The sequence below is a fragment of the Vitis vinifera genome, chromosome 13 (assembly GCF_030704535.1).
Source record: "Vitis vinifera cultivar Pinot Noir 40024 chromosome 13, ASM3070453v1".
NCBI lineage: Eukaryota > Viridiplantae > Streptophyta > Magnoliopsida > Vitales > Vitaceae > Vitis > Vitis vinifera.
Genome location: NC_081817.1, coordinates 25487917 through 25512572, shown reverse-complemented (window position 1 = coordinate 25512572; position 24656 = coordinate 25487917). Strand labels below are relative to the sequence as shown.

Below are 24656 nucleotides of genomic sequence, written 5' to 3'. Positions count from 1 at the left end.
TAATTCTCTATAAAAATGGTTGTAGTAGCTAAAACCACTCTAAAGTCTGACTCAAAATCAAATTGAAAATATTCAAGTCTTAAAAATGGATAAAACTTCAAAAATAACTTAAGAATCCCATACATGAATGCAAGTACACTATGATGTTGACATGCAATTAAGACATTTCCCCTCTCCCACAAGTCATTCCATTTTTTAGTCTTCTTACTTACCCTAAATACCCCTTAGCTTACTTATAAAATTAATGCCATGATGGAGGTAAAGAAGGCCACCATTCTTGTTGCCTCCATCAAAAGAAGGAAAAAGAAAACAAATGAAGAAGGGAGAAAAATTATGTCTTCACCAAATGAGAGTCGCACTCTTGCAAAGGCTTTCTCTGGTTCTTTCTCCTTCTCTCTTGACTTTATTTTTTCTAAATCACAAACAACTCCATACTTTTACATTCAAATTGTTTACTCTAGTTGTACTTATTGTGGCATGTTATTTTCTTAATAATTCTAGTGAAAATTTGTGACAATATGTATGATTTCATACGATCTTATGTCCCATATGATTTCAAATTGTTTCTTTGTTCTTTCATTATTAATATTGATTAGAAGGTTGAAATAATCTAGATTTATATTTCCAGAAATACTTGGAGTTGACGAGAAATCAATGTTGGAGATCTTAGTAAAATGGCATCGAGAAGACTTGACAACTTTTAGGAATGAAAATTCTTCCATCTTTCTTAAGGATAAATACTTCTTGTTTGAGAGATGGCAAGATTATCATATTGCATTTCTAGTAAAGGAATTTCTGCGTTTTCAGGTATCTATATGTCCAATATAAAATTAGGTATTTATGCGAAACATAAAATTAAAAATATTTATATATTATTTTATCATAAAAAAAAATAATTCTCATGAGAAAACAAAAATTACAAGCGAATTACAAAAGATAGGGAGACAAATGATGACTTAAATATCAGTTTTTTAACATTTTTGTGGTCAGGATGTTGTGGTGCAATGGACCATGCATCCTTGGGAAAGAGATGCTCGCATGGCAAGGAAGGCTTTGGACGAAGGCCCTCAAACATATGGCTTACTCATTGAACTTGCATGCACTAGATCATCAGACGAGCTCTTGGGAGCTAGGAAAGCATACCAGTCCCTCTACAGTGAATCCATCGAGGAAGACGTTACTTCCCGAGTTGAAGGCATCGAACGCTAGGTTAGTACTATTTTTAGTAACGTTTTTTTCCTTTTTTTTATTTTTTGCATCAAACTCTATTTGAAGTATATGAGCATTATTTTTAGTTGTTTTAATTGAAAATAAAAATTGACTTAGATTAGTGAGATATTATGCAATTTTTTATCAAGTAAAGAGCATTTCTATCTTATTAATTTATTGAAGCATTTTGACTAATCATTTCTTAAAAATATGGCATTCGTCTTCCTTTCTAACATAGATTTTCTCCATAAATGATGGTTGGGCCTAAGGATATACAATTGCAAATGATCTTTTGAGCCTACTCTTCTACAATTGGAGTTTCGAACTTTTTTTTTGTCCCCATTAGTTGGACTCTTAGAAAGTTCTAAAATTGTGTCTTTTCTCAATAATGGAGTTTTATATGGTGTAGTCTTGGTTAGGATACTATGAGAGGTAATATATATAGTCATGTTAATGAACCAATCAAGAATTACTATGATCATAATTATGTAAGATGATCATATTTAGAAAGCAACTTGGTCATATTTGAAAGGTAACTTTAAGTGGAAAAATTTAGAGAACACTTCAAAAAATTTAAAAATCACCTAAAAAAACTTGTAAACAAAACACTTTTACTAAAAACATTTTAAGAAGAAACACTATTAAATAGGTTCTTAAGGTGCGTTTGGCAACTCAAAGTATTTTTCGTGAAAGTGTTTTGTTTGGAGGTATTTTTTTAAGAATCATCTATCAAGTGTTTCTCCAAAAAATATTATAAATGACTTTTCAATACTACAAGTGATTTTTCATATTTTAAGAAATATTTCCTAAATTTTATCAAACATCTAATTTTTTTTCAAAAACACTTTTTAGCCTAAAAATACTTTTTCGAACTATTGTCAAACATACTTTTAGAGTGCGTTTGGTAATGATTTTAGAAAATGTTTTTAGTTTTTCTAACACTTGAATTATATATAATTTTTAAGCATTCAAAAGGTTAGAAACACTTCCTAAAATCACTACCAAGCGGGCTTTTAGTTTAATTATCTATCAATATCATCAAATATCAACTCAATAGTTGAGATTTCATTTTAGTTTGGTCCAACACTTCAAAAACTCCATCCAAGAATCTGTACCACAACCCCTAAGCCCAACCATAATAAATTGGACTTCAAGCTTTATCATATGTTGGATCCAATTTGAAGTTCTTTTATGAGCCAAAAAGCATAAGGTGGTGTTTGTTTGTTTTTACTTAATTTTAAATAGAAATTAAAACTAAATAGTGCTTAATATTATTAAGTATTAGGTTGTTTATTTTTGTAACATTTTATTTCTATTAAGCATTAAAAAGTAAAAAAAACAATATGTTACTTTTTTCATATAGAAAAAGTCAAATATTTTGGTTTTTTCTATTTAGCAAAATATTTTAGCTTTTTTCACTACTACAAAAATAGTTTATGGTGTCACTATTTACGGTGTCACTTTTAAAATAATGACACCATAGGGTTTATAATTAATAAAGGTGACACATCATATAAAAAATCTTTAATTGAGGTAGTTAGATGATATTAATTTTATATTTATAGTGTCATTTTTTGGGAAGTGACATCATATAAAATAAATTTTTTTAAGTATTATAACTTAATGAGCCCACTTTTAGAATTAATAATGATGGATACTATATAAAAATCCCATTGTTTCCATATCTCACCCACAATCCAAAAAAATCTCAATATATAAATCCTATATATAAAATCATGATCTTCTTCAACCTTTTCTCTCACCCATCCATAGTCAACACGCTCAAAACCGACATTCTTCACTTTGTGGACTCCCAGGTAACCCAAAATCTCTTGGATCTATCATTTTTTTTTCTTTTATTAATGTCATTATATTAATTGTTTCAACATCTTTGTATTATGGTTTTTGTGAATTGTGTTTTCTTGAGTTGTAGGGAAGAAAAATTTAAGTTTAATCTTCTAGCATGGAAGAAAAAACTATAGATTAATTGATTTTTTTAATCTAAACCAAACACATGATCAAGTCCTTAAAAAAAAGTGAAAAACAGGAAAAAATGAATGATTTTTAATATGTATTTGTGTGAGAATGACAGGTACAAATTTTTTTTAAGATATACTATCACATAATCTTCATCCTTTCTAAAAAACGAGAGAGGAAAAAAAAAGAATGATTTTTCTGTTTGTATCTAAGTGGGAATGAGATATAGAATTTCGTTGAGAGTATCCAACCCCAAAAGGACCAATCCGGGAAGGCATGTGTAGTATTGACGGGAGATGATAAGATGGAAATCATAACCATAGCCATGTTCTCTCTGTGTCTTTCTATCCTCTTCAATTAATTCATGGGCATAGATATTTTATTTAGTTTTTATATTTAGTTTATTTAGAGTTTATTTAGTTTCTAAAATCCAATTAGTTAGATATTTTATTTGATTTTGTTTTTATATTTAAGTATTTGAGTTTTGGAAAGTTTTTATATTTTGTTAATAGAAATAGAAATTTTTATATTTTTTATTATTAGGAATTTCTATTTTGTTAAATTGTAAGTATCTATCTCAATAAGAGATTATTAATATTCAAATGAAAGTGATGAAAGAGAGTAAATATTTTAATGTTCAATTATATTTTAATGTTTTTTTTTTTTACATAAGGGTTTATTTATGTTTTCAATTTTGAAGTTCCCTTTCCAAGTCCAGCAACAAAAGTAGTGTCCAACCTTAAAATGGGCATGTGTGGTATTGACGGGAGATGATAAGATGGAAATCATAACCATAACCATGTTCTCTCTGTGTCTTTCTATCATCTTCAATTAATTCATGGGCATAGATATTTTATTTAGTTTTTATATTTAGTTTATTTATAGTTTATTTAGTTTCTAAAATCCAATTAGCTAGATATTTTATTTGATTTTATTTTTATATTTAAGTAGTTGAGTTTGGAAAGTTTTTATATTTTGTTAATAGAAATAGAAATATTATATTTTTTATTATTAGGAATTTCTATTTTGTTAAATTGTAAGTATCTATCTCAATAAGAGATTATTAATATTCAAATGAAAGTGATGAAAGAGAGTAAATATTTTAATGCTCAATTATATTTTAATGTTATTTTTTTTACATAAGGGTTTATTTATGTTTTCAATTTTGAAGTTCCCTTTCCAAGTTTAGCAACAAAAGTAGTGTCCAACCTTAAAATGGGCATGTGTGGTATTGACAGGAAATGATAAGATGGAAATCATAACTATAGCCATGTTCTCTCTGTGTCTTTCTATCCTCTTCAATTAATTCATGGGCATAGATATTTTATTTAGTTTTTATATTTAGTTTATTTATAGCTTATTTAGTTTCTAAAATCCAATTAGCTAGATATTTTATTTGATTTTGTTTTTATATTTAAGTAGTTGAGTTTTGGAAAGTTTTTATATTTTGTTAATAGAAATAGATATGAGGACTTAAAGGGTTTATATTTAGGTAGTGCTTGAGCCAAGGAAAATGATAGTCCACTATCTTGACCCTATGCATCACAAACCATGTGAGGACTTAAAGGATATCGTAAACATGTAAGTTCTTCCTATTATTTTTCATAGTATTATTTTTAAATAAAAAAAAAATACATTCACCTCAAACACATTTTTTTTTGTATATATATTAAAACATATAACATTTACCTATTTTAAAAATGTACCCATTGAACTTATTTACATAGGGCTCTTCGAATATCTGCAAAGAAAACATCTAAGAGGGAGCCATCTTAGCAACTAGTGTAGGTAACATCCAAAAATTTTTCTTTACACATTAGCTTATGCATTTGCACCATTTATATATGTGAGTACTAATGTTATTTTATAATTGATCGATTAGTGTCCAAGACAAGAAGAAGGGTTCGAATGTGGCTACTTTGTTATGAGATTCATTAAAGAGATAATTTTTTATCCTACAATTATTGCTTCAAAGGTATTACTTATTTAATGAATTGTACATAGTTTTAGGCTTCCAAATGTTATGCATTTTAATGTTATTTTCTTATTTGATTTCAGTTTGGTAATAAAAAAAACATATTCTCAAGTAGAATTCGATGAAATTAGAGAAGAATGGGCTACTTTTGCGCTACAACTAATCATGAATCATGTTGATGCATCATGATCACCATGCATGGTGAGTCCCTTAGCTACTACATGAATTTTTCCATAGGTATTGTATAGTAATGCTTATTCTTTGAATAATGTTTCTATTTGAAAAAAAAAATTAATTCTTAGATTTGTTCATTTATGATAACATAGATCCATGTTTATTTTCTTCAATAAAAATCTCTAAAACTCATTAAATTTTGAAATGCAGGTATACACTCTTGGGAGGGTGAAATGGAGAATAAAAAGAAAGAAGGCAACAAGATTTTGGGTTTTTAAATGCAACTCTTATGTCATACGTTGTAGGACATAAACGTTACTTTAATTGCAACTGAGAAATTTAGATTTTTAGATAGGACTTCTATGTCATTTTATGGTTAGCCGGTTTTATGCTTATGAAATGGAGGTATACATGAATCTTGGGATCTTTAACATTTCTAAATCATGTTTTGGTATGTATTCACTCTTCTTTTTTAGTTTTGATGGGTTTGATATGTTGGACGTACTATCCTTTTGTGAACATTTGATATGCAAATATTATTAGATGATCAATGTATTATGAGTTATTCCAGAAACATTACAGAAAAATGAGTTAAATATAATATGATTGTTATATTTATGGACAAAATATAAACAGATTAATCTTATTAATTCATAAGCATTGCAAAAACCAACAACTAAAACCAATCATATATTCCACAATAATTTACAATGATGTGATACCATAACTCAAAGGTGATGCATTTAATGGGACATCATAACTCAAAGATGATGTATTTAATGTGACACCCTATCATCACTAAAAATATATGGTGTCACTTCTGAATGGGTCACCATTTATCTACTTTGGTGTCACTTCCAAATACGTCACCAATTGGTACCCTCTATGGTGTCAGTGGAGAAGGTGACACTATGTTGTAGTGACACCTTATGTTTATGGTGACTCGTTATAAATGTCACCATATACCTTTATAATAAGTAAAAAAAAGTAGAAAAATAAATAACTTAAAGTCTAAAAGTAAATTACTTTCAGCAAAAAACTAAAAAGACAAACACCCTCTAAGTCTTGTTCTTGACCGAACCTAGCCCATTGTATGTAGCAATTTGAAACTTGAAAACCCAATTTGCCCACCAACCAAACATAGTTCTTTCCTTCCCACATCTTTGATTTTAGAGAGCTTTAATCAAACACATTCTCTCTAATGATAATTAAAAACTCATAACCACATAAAGAAACCATGCAACAAATATTATTATCAACATGAAATAATGTAATGAAAAATTTCTTCTTATATTAACAGCTTTTGGTAGCACTTGTAAGTACGTACAGATATGAAGGATCACAAATTAATGATGTGGCAGTTAGATTAGAGGCTACAAAACTTGGTATAACCATTAATAGACATGGTGATAAGAAGAAACTATTCAAAGATGAAGAGACTGTAAGGATTCTAGCAACAAGAAGCAAGCCTCATCTCAAGGCCGTCTTCAAATGTTACAAGGAGACTTTTAACAAGAACATTGAAGAGGTATAACATAATCATGATATTATAGTTGTTAATTCTTAGGTCTTGTTTGAAGCATTAGAATATGAAATAGGAATAGGAAATCTATTCTATTTTCCAATCATTATTATATTTGGATTATTTCAAAATTAGAAATAAGAAGTAAAAAAGAAAAAAAGAAAAAAAAGAAAAGTGTGTTTCCATACATGTGTATGAAAAAACCACAAAATAGGAACTTAAGTTTATAAAATACAAATTTCAAGTAGTTATCTAAAAATAATTAGCATTTCATGTGTTTTTTGGTCAAATTACATCTTTAATAATTCAAATACTACATTTTAATGATATAGATATTACATTTGACCATTCTAGGTACTACCTTTGACTAGATGAGTGCATAAAACTTGAATTATTTTTACAAAGTTCCTATTTTGTAATTATTTTTGCGCAAGTATATAAAAACACACTTTTTCCTTATTTTTACATGAGTGAATGCGTGAAAACACATTTTTTCTTATATATATATATATTATAAAAAAATGATTTTTTTTTTTAACATAATACATGTCATCCAACATTCCTATCATATTTTAATTCTTACATATCAAAGACACTTTTTATTCTTTACTTAAACATTAATAAATGAATAAAATCAAAAAGAAAAAAAAATGAAGGTTAAGTAGTATTTAACTTAAAAGTTAGTATTTGTTATCCTTCTTTGTTATTTTATGTTCTTTTTTTCTCTTTCTTTGTTCCTTTTTCCTCTTTCTTGTATTTCCTTCTCTTTCCTTTTCCTATACTATTATCACTTTTTCACCTCAAAGCAATTTAAAAAGAATTATTTAATATTTGACACACTAGAACAGAAAATGGGAATGGGAATACAAAGAACCTATTCCATTTCCTATTTATTTCTAAGTCCAAATTACTTAATAAATATAGGAATGAAATTAAAATTTCAATCTTGTGGATACAAAATTCTTTTTTTTTTTTTTTTGGATTTTAATTTTTCTCTTTTACCTGATGTTATGATTTATCTTTATTTTCATATACCAATACATTCTAAGTAATTAAATTAAAATATATACTTTGCTAATAGTTTAACATGTAAAATTATGAACATACAAATTATAAGGAAAAACATATTGTTTTGAATCATGGAACATTATTTGTGCGGTCCACTCATGTGCCTTTTTTTTTTTACTCTAATTTTATTCTTATTCATTATATTGTTTATAAACTGCAGTCTTTTTTATAAATTCTTTAAATAAAAATAAATAAAACAATTCTCATTCTTGTGTTACTTTGAACAATTCTTTTAATTTTAATATTTATTAGAACTCATTTTTTCCTTGAATTAGCTTTCAAAAATATTCATTTTAATATAATCCGTCATTGTTTAGGATCTTGATGAGCCAAGTTTGAAGGACATAATTTATAGCTTGTATGCTCCTCCGATGTATTTCAGTAAGGTGAGATAAATTCACTATAACACATTACAAAAATGATCTTTTTATTTTGTTTGTTGAAGCATTTCTTGGACTATTTTTTTTTAATCTTAGATTTTATATTCGGCAATGAAAGCTAATGCAACTGAGAATGAAAAAGAAGCCCTAAGTCGAGTTATTGTAACCCAAGCCAATGTTGATATGAAGGACATTGCTGAGGAATATGATAGGCAATATAAAACTCCTCCAACCCAGAAGATTGAAGATGTAGCTCTTGGAAATTATAAAGATTTCTTGGTCAGATTGGTCCAAAGAGCTCTGCCTAAAGGAAGTGATTAAAAATGCCTCTCTCGATGAACTTGTTATTTTTCTTTGAATCAGACTCTACTAATGCTTTATTTTCTTATGTTTGCAAGAGCAATGTGTAATAATAAAAAGTGTGGTGTTCCTATGAAGTGAAACTTTAATAAATCATTAATTCTAGTATGATTGAGTTCCAAAGCATGTCTTTTAATTGATTAAGGATAGTGTGTGACAATATCATTATATTCTGAAGCATAATTATATAATAATATTATACTTGGGTTAAGGATGGTGTGTGACAGTATCATTTAATTTCAAAAAACCTATCTTCATAGCATAATGGCCTTTAGGGCATTAGGTTAATTGGCCGACTTCTTCTAGGAACCAAATCATAAACTTTTAACCTTACTTTAAGTTTAGGTTGTACATTAATCAATCTAATTGAGTGATATCTCAAATCAACTCAAGCTCTAAAGTTGATGTCAATCCAACTAATCTAGCCTTAATTGCTTCAATCCATACATTAACAAGCATGTGAAAAAAAAAAAAAACTTATTTATTCCATCATTGTAATGCTTGAAGTGTCTTGATTACCACATCATCAAGAGAGACATTGTTTCTCTTGCAGAATAGCTCTTTGATAACCTTCTAGTCCTTCTCAAGTCTCATAACAATCACACAAAGTAAGTATATCTTAATCAAATTTGCTCTTTTTGTTGTGAAATACGTAAATAACATAATTCAATCGGGTTCTTGAAATCATTAGTTTCTACTAGTACTAGCCATGGAAATTTCACATTTGCAAAGTATTTTTTAGGGTTTTTGATGCAACAAAAGGTTTTCATGCGATGCAGGCATCAAGTGCCTATAGATTGGAAGTTCCTCAAGTTTCCCTGAAAATAGATAAAGACTCAAATATGAATAGCATGCATTTTTTTACTCATTAACAATGTGTAGAAAGAACTAGTTGGAATGTTGCATACAAGTAATACTTTTGTAAATCTAATTAAAGATATGCTAATGCTTCCTTGAAGTTGCTTCAATGCAAAAACCCTACTAGAAATTCACACTCCACTACCAAAAAAATTATCATTCAGTTAAAGAAGATGAAGTGATTACTATCATCTGTACCTTAGTGATGGAAGCCTCATGTTCATCTTTGTAGAGGTTAAGAGTTGTGATAAGCGATGTGTTGCTTCTTGTACTCATCAATATCTAAATTATTTCTTGATGATAGCATAAACTATCCATGGAGAGCATTGTGAGGAATATAAAGGCTTTGTTGGAAATTATGGTTTCCGTTCGTTAGAATAAAAAAACACTTAAAAACGTGTTTGGCAAATGGTGACTTAAAAAACATGGTTGTTTTATGTCTTCTCAAAACTATGTTTTCAAAGAAAATATTTAAAGATAAAAAAAAACAAAAAAACACTTAAAAGACATATGGAGAGCACATTGTTCTCACTTGTTCTTTAGCAATGCTTCTTCTCTACTTGAGACTTGTCTCTACAAGCACAACTGCATTGGCATTGACAAGTGACAACATCTAGCTACACATTGTCCACACCCAGTTGGAAATTGTTTGATAATTTTGTAAAGAATCAAAAACAATAAGGGAAACTTTATGATAAAGTAATACAAGTATTTATGTTTTTATGAGTGTTTAGCTAGATTAGCAATTCTAGACGAATTTCTTAAGTGTTTCCTAACTCAGTTTTTCCAAATCCTTCCTCGAACTACTAGCCTAATGAAGATCAAGATATTGAATTTACTAAGAAACCAAGGTATATAGTTGAGGTTGTAGATGGATGAGATGGAATCAACCAAAGTTTTTCAAAGTGTTTCTTCTAGAACTATTTGTTTCTAAAAAGAGTTGAGGAAGCCAAGACAAATTTTTTTGTGTAAGTGTTTAAATGTCATGTTCCAAGATCTATCTAGGTTTTGGTCAAATCAATTAAGGTTTTTGTTTTTTTTTTCTTAACCACTGGATCAAGGGCTTCTTTCCATTTAAAACCTAAAATTGCTTTCTATTTTGGGGAAGAGATACCAGTAGCCATTCTCCTTCTCTCATGAGCTCTCTCTATCCTTATCTAATTAAGGGTGTTTGGTTGTCAAGAAAATTCCCTTTTTTATCTTGATTTCCAAACTATATTCCAATAGTTTTCGTTAAAAAAATGGGTTGATTCTTCTATTCCATTCATCTTTCAATTTCTTATATATTTAGGTTTTGGGTGAAAACTCATTTTCTTCTTGATTGAACTTCAAGAAGAGGTCAAGATCAAACTTGATGAGGACTCTAAGTATATTCTGGAAGATAAAGGCATGCAACTGAAGTGAGAAAGTATTGGTTATGTAGTATGTGAAGGATTAGCAAGCTTAAGTTAAGTAAAACCTAGTACAAATTGGTTGTTTGTCATAGAGGAATTTTTTAACATTGGTTGTTTCATAGCTTTGATCTCTAAGGAGATTTTTCATGTAAAATTTGGTGTCATTATTGTTAGCCCAAGGGTTCTCCCAATCGGATTTTGATGATAACAAACCATGGTTAAGTGACTGATTGGTTTGAATGATAAAGAATTTCAAGTATAAATTCGGAAATTCATCAAAGAACCAAAGGGATACAAGATTGAGACTATTGGAAGACTTTTGATCATAGGAAACGAATGTAAGATGAATACATGGGTGCATTTAGGTTTTTCATACATTTTTATGCATCTTTGAAAACTTGGTTTATTCTTTAAAATTTTGATTTCATTAAAACCCAAGTTTTATCAAATGTACCTTAGGCAAAAAGTTTCAAAATTGACATATTATTTTACCTAAAGACCTTGCCTAAGTGTTAGAAAAGAAAGGAATTGAAAATGACAGGTTTTCGAGGCCAAAAGGTTGAACCGATCGAGGCTTTGACCAACCAGCTCAACTGGTTGGGGAACCGGTTGACCGATTGCCCTTGTCCGATCGAGGAGTGCCAAAAACACTCTCTCTCATCCAGTAACTTCCTCTTCCCGGTTGAGGTTCACCCATTCTTGGTCGAGGCAACGGTAACCTGCCAAAGCATTAACGGCTAGTGAACTAGTCGACCCCCAGCTCATCTGGTCGAGGTTGTCTTTTTGCTGTTTTTAGCTCCTGAGCTTAGAAACCTATAAATTGAGAGCTCCACTTCATTTATGAGACAGAGAACACCTGCAATCAATTGTCTACCTACCTATTCTTAGCTTAACAACTCTCATTTCTTTCTTAGTACATTAAAATCATCACTTGCACATCTTTTAGTGCACCCTTGTGAGTCATCCTAGCTTTGTTTTGTTTTTGAGCTATCTTTGAGCTAGGTTGAGGGTTTCTTTCTTGTAAAACTTGAGTGTTAAAGACTTCAAGAGGTCTGAATTTTGAAGAGATTGTGTAAGAGGCCATTAGAACCAAAATCCAAGTGTAAAGGATTGAAACCTTGGTTGAAGCTTCAAGTTAGTGGAACTCTCACTCAATTAGGAGATTGAGGAGAGTGGACATAGGCAAGGAAGTGCTGAACCACTATAAAATTCGAGTTTGAATTCTCTAATTATATCTCTTTATTTCTTGTTTATATTATGCTTGAATTTGTTGTATTGAAAAAGTTTTTGAAAAACCCAATTCACCCCCCTCTTGGGTGTTTTTCTCCTTTAAGCATAACTTTTATTTTCTCAATTATCTCTTTTGCTCTCATTCTACTCTTTGGTTTATTTCTAGTATTAGATATTATTTGTTACTTGAGCATGTATGTTGAAATGATAAAATATGAACTAAAATTGGTGTGATTACCTTTTGGATATTCTTCAATAATTTTTTTGTTCATATTGTTAATGATATCAAGAGGTAATATGAAATGTATTAGGGAAATAATTATTCTTATGAATTAATGTAATTGGGGAGTGTTGAAACATTTGCATGTGACTTGCATCTATAAATTATTAGGAGAGTATTGTAGTATTCATGCTTACTTGTGATTTTTATCCTTTGTTGAATGGTTGTGGGAAAAAAGGAATATAAATTGTGAGGATTCAAAGTGAAAGGGGACCTTTTGAATTTGTATAAAATCACCTATCCACCCAAACCTCCTCGCTCCTCTGCTCCCCCAACCCTAATCCTGCCCCTCAGCCCCTAAGTGTAGTTCTTCTTTGGGATAGTTTTTAGTTTAGCAAAGAAGTTGTGGAATAGGAGAAATGGGCAAATAGATATTGAAAAAATTTAACTAGCGCTAATGAAATAAGACAATATTTTCCTTTGAGCGTTCTATGTTCTCCTTCTTCTAACTCATTTTCTGTAAAATATTATAAGTATTTATTCCATCCAATAAAAAAAATGGGAAAAGTAAACACATGTTTCATCTTTTTTTCTTTGATTTATTAGTATCACTAATGACCTTTCTCTTGATAATTTATCATTAAATAATTGTATATGGACATAATAATATTTTAAGTTAAATTTTTACAGTATTGTATAGAAGAAAAGGTTTTAGAAAAATAAATATGAAAGGGTGTTACCCTGTTTTAAAATATCATAAGTGATTTGTATGATTATTTGAAGATTTAAGAGTAATATAAGTAGACTTTTGTTAAAATAAATAAATAAATAAATCTTATCCCCACTCTTTACCATGTTGAGAAAAAAGGTTTGCAACCAAGGATGACAATAAAATGAGTTTGGGATAGGTTACTTCTGTCTTGACTCTAAGTCAATTACTTACGCTTATTCTTATAACCATCCAAAAAAAAAACAAACAATTTAAATGGGTAAGGGAATTTCTCATACCCTCTCCTCCCTATTCGATATTTTTTAATTTTTCAATTGCTTATTTTCTTAAAAAATTAAATATGTTAATGATAAATATAATTTACAAATAAATAAATATTATAAAATTTTATTTTTTAAAAATTAATTTTTTATTTATAGGTATAAAAAGAAAATAAAAATAAAAATAAATTAAATTAAATAATTTTTATTCAATTATATTCATAATCAGGGTAGGATGGGCTAAGACAATAGTTGAACTTGCCCCAACCTTACCTAAGGTTTTTAAAAAATTTTCAAAACCTACTTGTGACCCATTTATGCTCCTCGGTCCTCCCACACCTATCCTATTATGTTCCCGATGAGGTGGATACTATGACATCCCACATCAAATAGGGGAAAAGTTTTTGGCACTGTATAAGTATGAACTTCTCCTAATCCTGTAAACACATTTTGAAGCCGTAAGGGCCCCTTTGGGTCCAAAGCAAATAATATCTACATGGTTGGGTGTGGATTGTTATAGAATGGTATCAAAACCAATCTCTAACCCTAATGTAAGGGTTTGTTTGGCCCCGTAAGGGGTGTTTGGCTATTTGGCCCCACAATCTCGTAGGATGCAACGAGAACGTTATGTCTGCATGGTGGGTGTTTGTGACATCCCACATCGAATAGAGGAAAAGTTTTTGACGCTATATAAGTATGAACTCCCCTTAACCTATAGACGCGTTTTAAAGCCATGAGAGCCCTTTTGGGTCTAGAGTAAACAATGTTTACACGGTTGGGTGCGGGTCATTACAGGTACTCAAAGAAAAACCTACCCATTGTCATCCCTCTAAACAACCCCTATATTTATATATTATTTCCATCTTTCTAGTAAAAGCTTATAATTATGTAAAAATTAATTACTTTTTTATCCATGCACATATTAATCCAATCACATCTTGCAATTTAATTATTTTATTTATATAATAATTAAATATGATTTGATGACTAATCAATATATATTTGAACTCGAATCTTAAAACATAACCCAACTTTTTTCCTATGTATTAAATTAATTTCAAATAAAAGAGCAATATAAAATTCCTCTTGAGTATCCAAAAATGAAAAGAAAATACAAATATGAAAATAAGCAATAACCAACCCATTTTTACATTACAAGAAGTTAATAAAAATGATCCATCTCAATTTATTTATAAACACATGAAATTAAAAAGATGAACGTTAATAAATTAAAGTTGTCAACTACTCAAACAAAAAGAAAGAAAAGGAAGGATGTCTTTCAAATAAGCCATACGTTGCTGAAGGAAAAAAAAAAATCAATTAGAGTGAGAATGTGGACTATGCCTAACCTCTCTATTAAGTATCAAGACTCCATGGCCAAATGGATAAGGCAAGTCTATGGAACCAGAGATTCTGGGTTTGATCCCCAATGGAGTCGTGTTCTTCCCTGTTCATGTTTCCCCCTCCCCCTTTTCTTATTTGGAATCTTAAGAATTTTCATGCATGGAATTGTTGTTGGGCACAACCCCTTTTATTATTATTATTTTTAATTTAAGGGCTCATTTTAATATTAAAGTACTATTGAGAAATTATTTAAAAATTTAAAACTATCCTTCATATAAACTTCAAAGAATGCTTTGAAATTTAAAATAAAATAAAAAACTGAAAAAATAAATAAATGCTATAAATGGAAACATTTGGATTATGACTAATATTTTCACCATGACAAATACAATATTGATTTTGAACCATTATTAATGAAATTATTATGATTATCTATAAAATATTAATTCATTAAAAAAATAAAATACTAATTATTACACATTAATTATTGTTTAATAATAATAGATGAAACAACTTATTGCAAATAAAAATACAATAGACATTTATCATTTTTACTTCTATTAATTTAACAATTTTTACAAAATGAATGCAAATAACAAATTAAACTGTAATGAGCAATTATTAAATGGAGTCTGGGTCATAATTTATGTAAGGGAAAAAAAGAATTTGGATATATTATACTCTTCATATGCAAGTTGGGGGATTATTTTTCTGTTGAACACTTGGCATGAAAACTTATCTTTGGATCCCTTAATAATTCTTTTTGTTTCAATCACATAATGTTACATCATTTTTCTTGGATAAATAAGATATATTTGCTCTCTTGGATATACTACTGGTTTCTACTTTCAAAAATTTCTAAAGAGCAATGAATTTCTTTTTATGTACTTTTTAAAAAAGAAAAATCCTGAGATATAATACAAAATCAAAGACTATTAGGGGTGTGATGGTTGGTTGGGTAATGGTTGCTATGCTGATAGGTGACGAGCTTCCCTCATGACTCTCAGTTGTATATGTGATTTCAAGTAATGATTGTTTCCACATTGATTTAGGGAATAACCCTTTTCACGCTGTAATTATGACTTGTAGTCTTATCTTATTGAATGCTAGCTAGACATGCTACATTAAATTTTCTAATGGGAGGAGGTTGTGCCTAACCAGCCTTTGATCATCAACTAACCCTCCTAAACGCTATGGTTAGAGGAAGGACCTATGACCCTCTTAGTAGGTCATGCACATAGGTGGGTTTGTCCCATGTCCAAGTCTTTCCATGTCATAGGGGCACCACTTGTTAAGCCAATCCAGTCCTAAAAAATTACCAGCTGTCCAGATCATAGGGGCACCACTTGAATATTTGAAGATCGTAGTTTGTCCATATCTCATTTGCTTTCCTAGAAGGTAGCCACCAAACTCCCGAGCTTAAGCACATGGAGACAAAAGACTAAAAACTAGAGTTTCTACCGAAAGAAATGACGTAAAATTGGTTATATAGGAGTTTTTAGTGCATTAGGTTGTTTTGGTTTAAGTTAGTAATTTTATTCCATTAATCCTGATTGAGGACTTTTTTTTTTTTTTTTTTTTTTTTTTGTGACTTTCACTCCATTACACACACATAAGAAGTATAGAAAGGTTCATAAAAGCTATTGACTTTAAACAAATGACATAACAGACTTTAGGGTATTTAAGTTGAGTGTTTTTAAGATAACTGTTTTAGAAATTCTTGATCGAGTGCATGAGCATTGACAAGGGCCGCCTAAGGAGTAGAAGCACTCAAGCACACTTATTCAATACTCAAACATTTGGGTTTGGGTTTTCCAAAAATTAAGTCCTAGACATGAGATTTGGTATAGGTTCTAGGACATAGGTCTTAGAGTAACTTCCACTATGTAAATTTGTGAACCATTTTTGGAAGCAGTGGATTATAGCTTTACGATCTCTAATCACATACTTTTTACATACACAAAATGTCTGAAAAACTTCATCGCTGTGTGTGGTTATCCAGGTAAATCATGCATCCCTGTGTGTGGTTGAAGTTTTAATTATTAAAAGAATTATAAAAAACAAAACTTGGTAATAAAACTTATTTTCTATGTCTAACTGAAACCAGTAATTGGGATGCGAGGGAAATGGATTCATGCCAGAATAATTAGGATGCGAGGTAAATCTGAATAGGCCAGAAAAGGAGTAAAATAATGAATATCAAGCTAACACTCGTTTACCAGAATAAATTATGAGTTAATTACTTCCAAAAAGAGCTAGTTTGCAATGTATAGTCAACTATAATAGGCTAAGATTGTGCGGTGAGAATCAAATTCTTGCTCCAATTAAGGTCATCAAGAAGTCCTTGTAGCCCCCTGATGTTTTGCGTACCACTGCATCATCAAGACTTACCTTGTTCATGTTGAAATACTCTTCTTTGATCTTCATCATGTCAATTTCCACTCGAGCCAAAATGGCTCTTGCTAATGAATGAACATCTGTCCGATGACCACTGAGGGAAGCTCTTATAACCTGGTGATGGTTCAAACAAAGGAAAAAGAAATTTCATGAGAAGCTTAAAGTTTAATATCATCTCTGACAAATACGAAGAAAATCTTTTGATGAAAGCAGTTTAAGAAAAATGACTTTCATTCAGAAGATGAAGTTCTGTACCAACCAGAACCTTTTTATAAGTTTCAAAATCATGTTCCTGTTTAATAACTTTAAGCAAGTTTACTGCCAATCTTCCTTAAGATTACTCCAAAAAGCATCCTATCACTCTGTTTGGAAGGTGACAAAATTTTTTAATCATCATGACACACAATTTGAGACCATAAGAAACACTAAGCATAATACCAAGTCAGGGTAAGCTTAAAAAATTTTTATTTTCTTTATTTATATATTTCCACCACCTCGGCAAAGTGTTTCTCGGGAGCATCAATGCATAAAATTACCACCCGCAATAGAGATCCCAAATCATCACTCCCTGAGCTCATAATAGCCTGTCAAGAAGGTATATATGTGTCAACTTTCAGTAAAAGAAAATGACTAGAACAGATCTGTTAACTAACCATATATAAAAACTGAACCTGGTAGATAGGAACTTGGTAGTTTTGTTTATAATGCTTAAAAGTTGCTCTGAGCTGGAAGAAATTCCTGGTGCTGAGTATCCACATAACTTCATCACCATCCAATTGCTTCTTTTCAATGGCTTCATGTAGCTTAGCAGCCTCAGATTTTGCAACATTCAAATCCACCAATTCTCTATCATACCTGTAGGAGCTTACCAAGCCCAGTAGAAGCTGTGCATGACCCACATTACAAGTCATTCATAGAAATGCAAATGGTGTGCATACAGCATAAGTTTAAACCCTAAAACTGAAACATATTTTCTTAATTATTCATAGGACAAAATAAAGAAATGATAATGATATCACAAATCCATATATATTTTGACTTGTATATCTAAGAGAGTGTACCACCTTTTGGAGAGACGATGAAACTTTGGATGTGATGGCTTCTTCAAGGGAACAATCAAATAAAGAGCAGTAGGCCTGCCTGACTGCCATTAGATGGTTAGGAGATGATGCGCATGCTATCTCGACAATGACTTGCAGTTGAGTGATGCCCGCCTTCCCCTTCTTCAAGGTCTTCTCTACCAACTTGGCATCCCTTTCAGGCGGTTCTTCCATCCAATAGGTCATTGCTTTCTATAATGAAACATTTAATACCTATTATGGTCCCATATGCATGGGGTTTCACATGGGGAAGACTAGCTTATGCGAATTAAATATTTTAGGCTCATTATCATCATTAGGTGATGCCAATGTAGATATGCATGAAGGGGACAATCTTTTACCAGAAACACTCTCCTATACTCAACTAGGGATTGAATCCTAATCTGCCTTGAAAGAAAAATAATGAAGGCATAGACAGATGCAAAATGGTATGGGATTTAAGTTCAGGCTGTATAGAACACCATTCCTTCAATTTTTGACAGGAATAAAGGACTGCCACTTTGAGAGAGAGAGAGAGAACTCAATTTCTGCGAAGCTAACTAGCCCAATGCCCTAACTAATGGTGTAAAAAGGTATTCCCCTAACTACTTTCAGTGGTTTGACTAGGAAAAGTGAACTATGGATCATAAACTCTGGACTACAGATCACATTATGGGTTTTGAGAAATTATTCTCATCTTATACTCAAAGCTCCAGGAATCACAGAGTTCAATTAGCAAATGGATCCTATATGACTATAGCTGGAATTGGCAACATTGAGATAAGTCCTATGATCTCACTTAAGGAAGTACTTCATGTGTCAAATTTGTCTTACAATTTAATTTCTATTAGTAAAATTACTAAAGAGTTGAATTGTTTGATAAAATTTTCTCCCACCGATTGTGTTGTTTTTTATGACCGAATCTTGGGAAGGACGGTTGGCAATGGTAAGGAGTTTAACGGATTATACCACTTTGAGAAGAATTTTTTGGTGAATGGTCAAGCTCATACTACGGTGTGCAATCTCTCTCTCTCTCCCGTGAAGATGAAATAATGCTTTTCCATCGCAGGCTAGGACATCCAAGTTTCTTGTATTTAATACATCTTTTTCCATTATTGTTTAAAAGTAATGACTTGTTTCAATTCGAAGATGGCCAATTAGCAAAGTACAAGCATGTTTCCTATCTTTGTCATTTATGTCGTGCTTCAAAACCTTTTGTATTGATTCATAGCTATATTTGGGGTCCCCCTCGTGCCGAGAGTCTTACTAACAAACGTTGGTTTATTACATTTACTGATGACTATACTCGATTGTGTTGGGTTTATCTTTTGAAAGATAAATCTAAAAAGGAAAACAAAAGTCCTTAAATACTTCCATAGTTTGGTAAAAACTCAATACAACAAAGACATCAAGGTTTTTCATACTGATAATAGTACAAAATACTTTAATTCTATACTGAATGAGTTTCTTATCAAACATGACATAATTCATCAAAGTTCTTAAATCAACACTTCACAGCAAAATGGGATTTTAGAAAAAAAAAACTGTCATTTGTTAGAAGTTGTTAGGTCGTTATTTTTTCAATGTGATGTTCCAAAATACCTTTAGGGGGATGTCATTCTTATTGCATGTTATTTAATAAATTACATGGTGAGTTGTGTTTTAAATTACAAAACTCCATTAAACTATCTTCAAGAGTCCTATCCAAAGTCTTGCATGTTCTCAAGTCTTGATCTCAAAATTTTTGGGTGTTTAGCGTTTGTCCACAATCATGATCCATCCCTTTCAGAATTGGATCCTAAGAATACAAGTGTATTTACTTGGATATTCAACCACTCAAAAAGGATATGGGTGTTATTCTTGTGAGAAATGAAAATATTTCATATCTCTAGATATAACATTTTTTTTAAGACACTCACTTTCTTTTGGAAAAAATTCAGGGGGAGAATTCAAGTGGAAAATTTTTGAACGAAAAGAATTTTTTGGAAGGAAATTTGGAGAGAACTAGATCATATACGCCTCACCTAATTTCGAACTTTGTGGCATATGAACACTTATCTTCCTTAGTTTAGGCACTTTGCACTAATCTTTTAGATGAAGATATTTGAAAGAATGTGGAAAAGGCATTGAAGAATCCAACATGGAAATAGGCTATCATGGAGGAAATGGAAGCTCTAGAAAAAATAGAACATGGGACATAGTTCAAAAGCCTAAAGAGAAAATAACAATGGAATCTAAATGGGTATTCACCATCAAATACAAAGTTGATAGATTAATTGAACGATACAAAGCAAGGCTTGTAGCGAAGGGGTATACTTAGACCTAGGGGATTGATTATTAGAAAATATTTGCTCTTGTTGTCAAGTTAAACACTGTTAGAGTTCTTTTCTCACTTACAACAAATCTAGATTGGACTCTCCAATAGATGAATGTGAAAAACACATTCCTTAATGGCAATTTGGAGGAAGAAGTTTATATAAACCTACTACTCATATTTGACAAGGAAAGCAAAGATGGAAAAGTTTGCAAACTAAGAAAGTCACTCTATGGCTTAAAACAATCTCCTCATGCATGGTTCATTCGTTTTTCAAAGTCTCTACATTATCAAGGATACACTCAAGCTAACTCAGACCATATGTTATTTTATAAGCATAGAAATGAGAAGGTAACCATTCTCATAGTTTATATGGATGATATCATCTTAACTAGTAATGACAAGGGAGAAAGGGAACGATTAAAGGAAAAACTAGCTTTGGAGTTCAAGATGAAGGATCTAGGAAGCTTACATTATTTTCTTGAAATGGAAGTTGCAAGGAGCCGTGAGGGAATCTCAATATCTCAAAGGAAGTATGTTTTAGATCTCTTAAAGGAAACAAACATGATTGGTTGCAAACCGGCTAATACACCAATGGATCCAAATACCAAGTTGAGTACCAAATTAGCTCAAGGACCCATGAATAAAGGAAGATACAATAGATTGGTGGGAAAACTCATTTATTTATCCCATACTAGGTCAGATATTGCCTTTGCAATAAGTTATGTTAGCCAGTTCATGCATCCACCATTAGGTGAGCAAATGGAAGCACTTCACAAAATCTTGAGATATATGAAAGGAACTTTTGGAAGAAGCTTATTCTTTAGGAAGACAATGGGAAGAAGCATTGAAGTCTATACTAATGCAGACTAGATTTAATGGATGATTGGAGGTCTACTTTAGGTTATTACTCATTGACATAGGGAAACCTTGTAACATGAAGAAGTAAGAAGCAAATTGTGGTTGCTAGGAGTAGTACCAAAGTAGAACTAAGAGAAATCGCACATGCAATATGTAAAATTTTGTGGCTAAAAATGATACTTGAAGAGTTAAAAGTTATGGTCAAGAAGCCAATGGAAGTTTACTGTGACAATAAACTAACCATAAATATTTCACATAGTCTATTTCATCAAGATAGAACTAAGCCTGTTGAAGTTGATCATCACTTCTTCAAGGAAAAGATTGATGGAGTGTTTGCATAACTTATTCCTACAACTAAGTAGGTTGCTGATGTGTTGACAAAAGGCTTAAGTAGGCCACTATTTGAAAAATTGATAGATAAGTTGGGGATGTACAATTTTCTACAATCCATCTTAAGGGGGAGTGTAGGAATATTTAGAAAATTTATATATTTAGTTGTAAATATCTCTTTATTATCTAGTTGTTAGGAAAATATGTGTATCCTTAATTCTAGTAGTTAGATTCAATAGTATCCAAAAGCCTATAAAGGCCAGATTGTACTCTTATTATTATGTAAGAATGAAGTACATATTTCATTAAAGAACGTGGCAGTGGTTTGATTGTATTTCTCCTATTATTAGTTTTCATTAATCAGTGTATCCTTAATTCTATTTTTTATATATGAGAATGATCATCATGTCTCTGGAGTCTACCTTGATGTGTCGTCGTTTAATTGATTACCGATACTTGATATTGTTTCTCATGCTATGGAGCCATCTAATTTCACCTAACTTAATTCCTAACAGCTAGCGATGGTTGAAGGTTAAAAATATTTTGTTCATAAAATTAAAACAGAGAAGTATATGAAAACAAAGTACCCCAAGTACACCAGAGAGTGCAGATTGAAGACAATGAATGATGGATTCTTTAAAAAGCTGTTGATAAGTCTCTTTGATCTTCTTCCTTTGGACTGCATTTCTGTGTCCCAATATCCATATTATCACTTCCTGATCCACTCCCCACCCTACGTACAAATAAGCATATAAATAAATAATAATCATAATAATAAAGTAGTTTACTATATATATATATCGTTCTTAACTATTTACCTTCTAAAACTGTTGACGAAAAATGAAAAAACCTAAGAAGATGAAGAGAAATGAAAGAAGAAAAAGAAGAGGGATAGAAACCTTGTAAAGCTACTCTAAGTCTCTCACTGTCTTGGGTTGAAGAAGGGGCTACATCAGGCAGTCTAAGTGTGGCCATTTTTCATATTTTTCTTTACCAAAATGAGAACCACTCTTTATAGAGAAAAGCTTGTGTTATTCATTTACTTATTTGTTCTCCTTTTTGAGAAAGATCTATTCTATCAACCTCTTCTTTCCTCTCTCTTTCTCTCCCTTCTTTATTCTTTTTCTTTTTCTCTTTCTTTCTTGTCTTTTCCTTTTCACTTCTGATGGGAAACCAACAAGTAATCTTCAACGCAATGTAAACAACTCATCAAACAAAATCCTTAAAAGAGGATTCCCCATATGAGATTCATATCTTACGAATACTTTTTATTTTACAAGAGCATTATATGATGTGTAGGAGATGCCATTGCTGACATCATGGAAACAATTTGAAGGTTTGCATATCCAAAACGAAAGGATGGAAGAAAAATGTATAAAAAATATAAAAATTACAAATATGATGATAATTTGAGAAAAATATTATTTGAAATTAATGCTTGTTCAACGACAAAATAAATGGAGAAAAAATGTATTCCATCTATTTTTTGGTCATTTTTTTTGCTAGGTCAAATAAATTAATTTGCCCATTAACATACAAATGCCCAAAATTACTAATGTCAAAAGTTACAATTTATAAACTTTTTCTATTCATCAAAAAATAAAATAATGACTTTACAAAGAAAGTAATGTCAAAAGTTGGCATTCATCAAACAAGTTGAATGAGCCTTCACAAAGAAAGAATCGTTCTTTCTTTTGACTATGTGATTGATGTGGTGATAATTATAAAGTATATAAAATCTAGAAGGAATTAGTCTTACATTTGACGTGCAAGTTAAGGAAGAATAGTTCAAATCTGATCAGATCAAGCTTGGATGGAAAATCTCTACTGCGATATGAGGTTGGTGAGACTTGAATTGACTTCCAAATGGACCAACTTTCACTTTATAGCTTTATAGTATATGTTTTCACTTAATATAACGACTAGGCCTAACCCCATTTGGGATTTGTGAAATCCAATTGAAGTTGAAAGAGAATGGGACAAATCAACATAGTATACACCTGTGATAGAGCATGATAAAAGTATATTGCTTCCCTTTAAAAGGGAGAAAAATATTGTTTGGGGGACTGAAACAAAAAAAGAAAAAAAAAAAAGAATGCATAGCTTCGAAATAGTTGCAACTTAAGTTTCCAAACCAAATTGGTTTTGAAGATGCATGAGAAGTGAATTTATTATATAGATAATGATGTGGAAAGGGAAAATTGTTTATAGTTTCAATTATATTAGTTTTATAAAATTATAAAAGGAAAAAAAAATTATCTTTTCTTTTCTTTTCGATTTTTGAAAGAAAAAAAAATTCCAAGCTAGGGAGAATAATATTTTGCACAATTCTAGAGAGTAATTGTATGTAAAATAGAGTAGCAGAAACAAATGTAATGTCTTAATCAAGAGCAATTGTACGCAAATATAATTAATTTCGGAGATAAGTTATTCAAATGATGGCTCTTAGAACAAGTTGTGGGGTATGATGTCGAATGCAAAAAAAGATTTGGCCTACTGTTGCCAAATACTAAATGATTTTCAAATAAAGTGGTCAAAACTTGATTCGACGAGTGGTATCACAATTAAAGGTCATGTGAGCATCATAGGAATTATTGGGGTGCAATAATATCAGTCTTAAGCTCAAAAATGGGTCAACTAAATCATGATTCTTAAAATAGATGTGTATAGTGTGATGGCGTCAAAGAAGTCTTTCAAGCAACCTAGGGATTTGAGGTAGGTTGATGTTCCATAATAAAATGAATATATATATATATGAAAGAATTAATGAAATTTTGGTTCTTATTCTAAGTTGTTTGTTTGAAGGATATTTTTACATGCATGATTTAAGTCTTCAAAGTAAATAGATCCAAGATAGATTAACATTTTCAAAGGGTAAACTTTTTGGATAAGTAGAAGGTGATGGGATTTATGGGAGTGCAATAATGTATGGGAATATTGTTTCCACCTTTCCTTTGGCTTAGAAAATCTTTAA

At 30.7% G+C, this 24656-nt stretch overlaps 1 protein-coding gene across 1 annotated transcript; it reads right to left on the bottom strand.

The window, feature by feature from the left end:
• Positions 1-16872: 16872 nt before the first annotated feature.
• On the bottom strand, positions 16873-22657 carry LOC100258538 (annexin D3). The gene is made up of 6 exons (XM_002264648.4): positions 22582-22657; positions 22270-22415; positions 18163-18390; positions 17770-17982; positions 17593-17682; positions 16873-17212 (listed from the first exon to the last, which is right to left on the bottom strand). Exons 1-6 carry the CDS (start codon positions 22655-22657, stop codon positions 17009-17011), a joined length of 957 nt encoding a protein of 318 aa, XP_002264684.2. The 3' UTR covers positions 16873-17008.
• Between the last annotated feature and the right edge of the window lie 1999 nt (positions 22658-24656).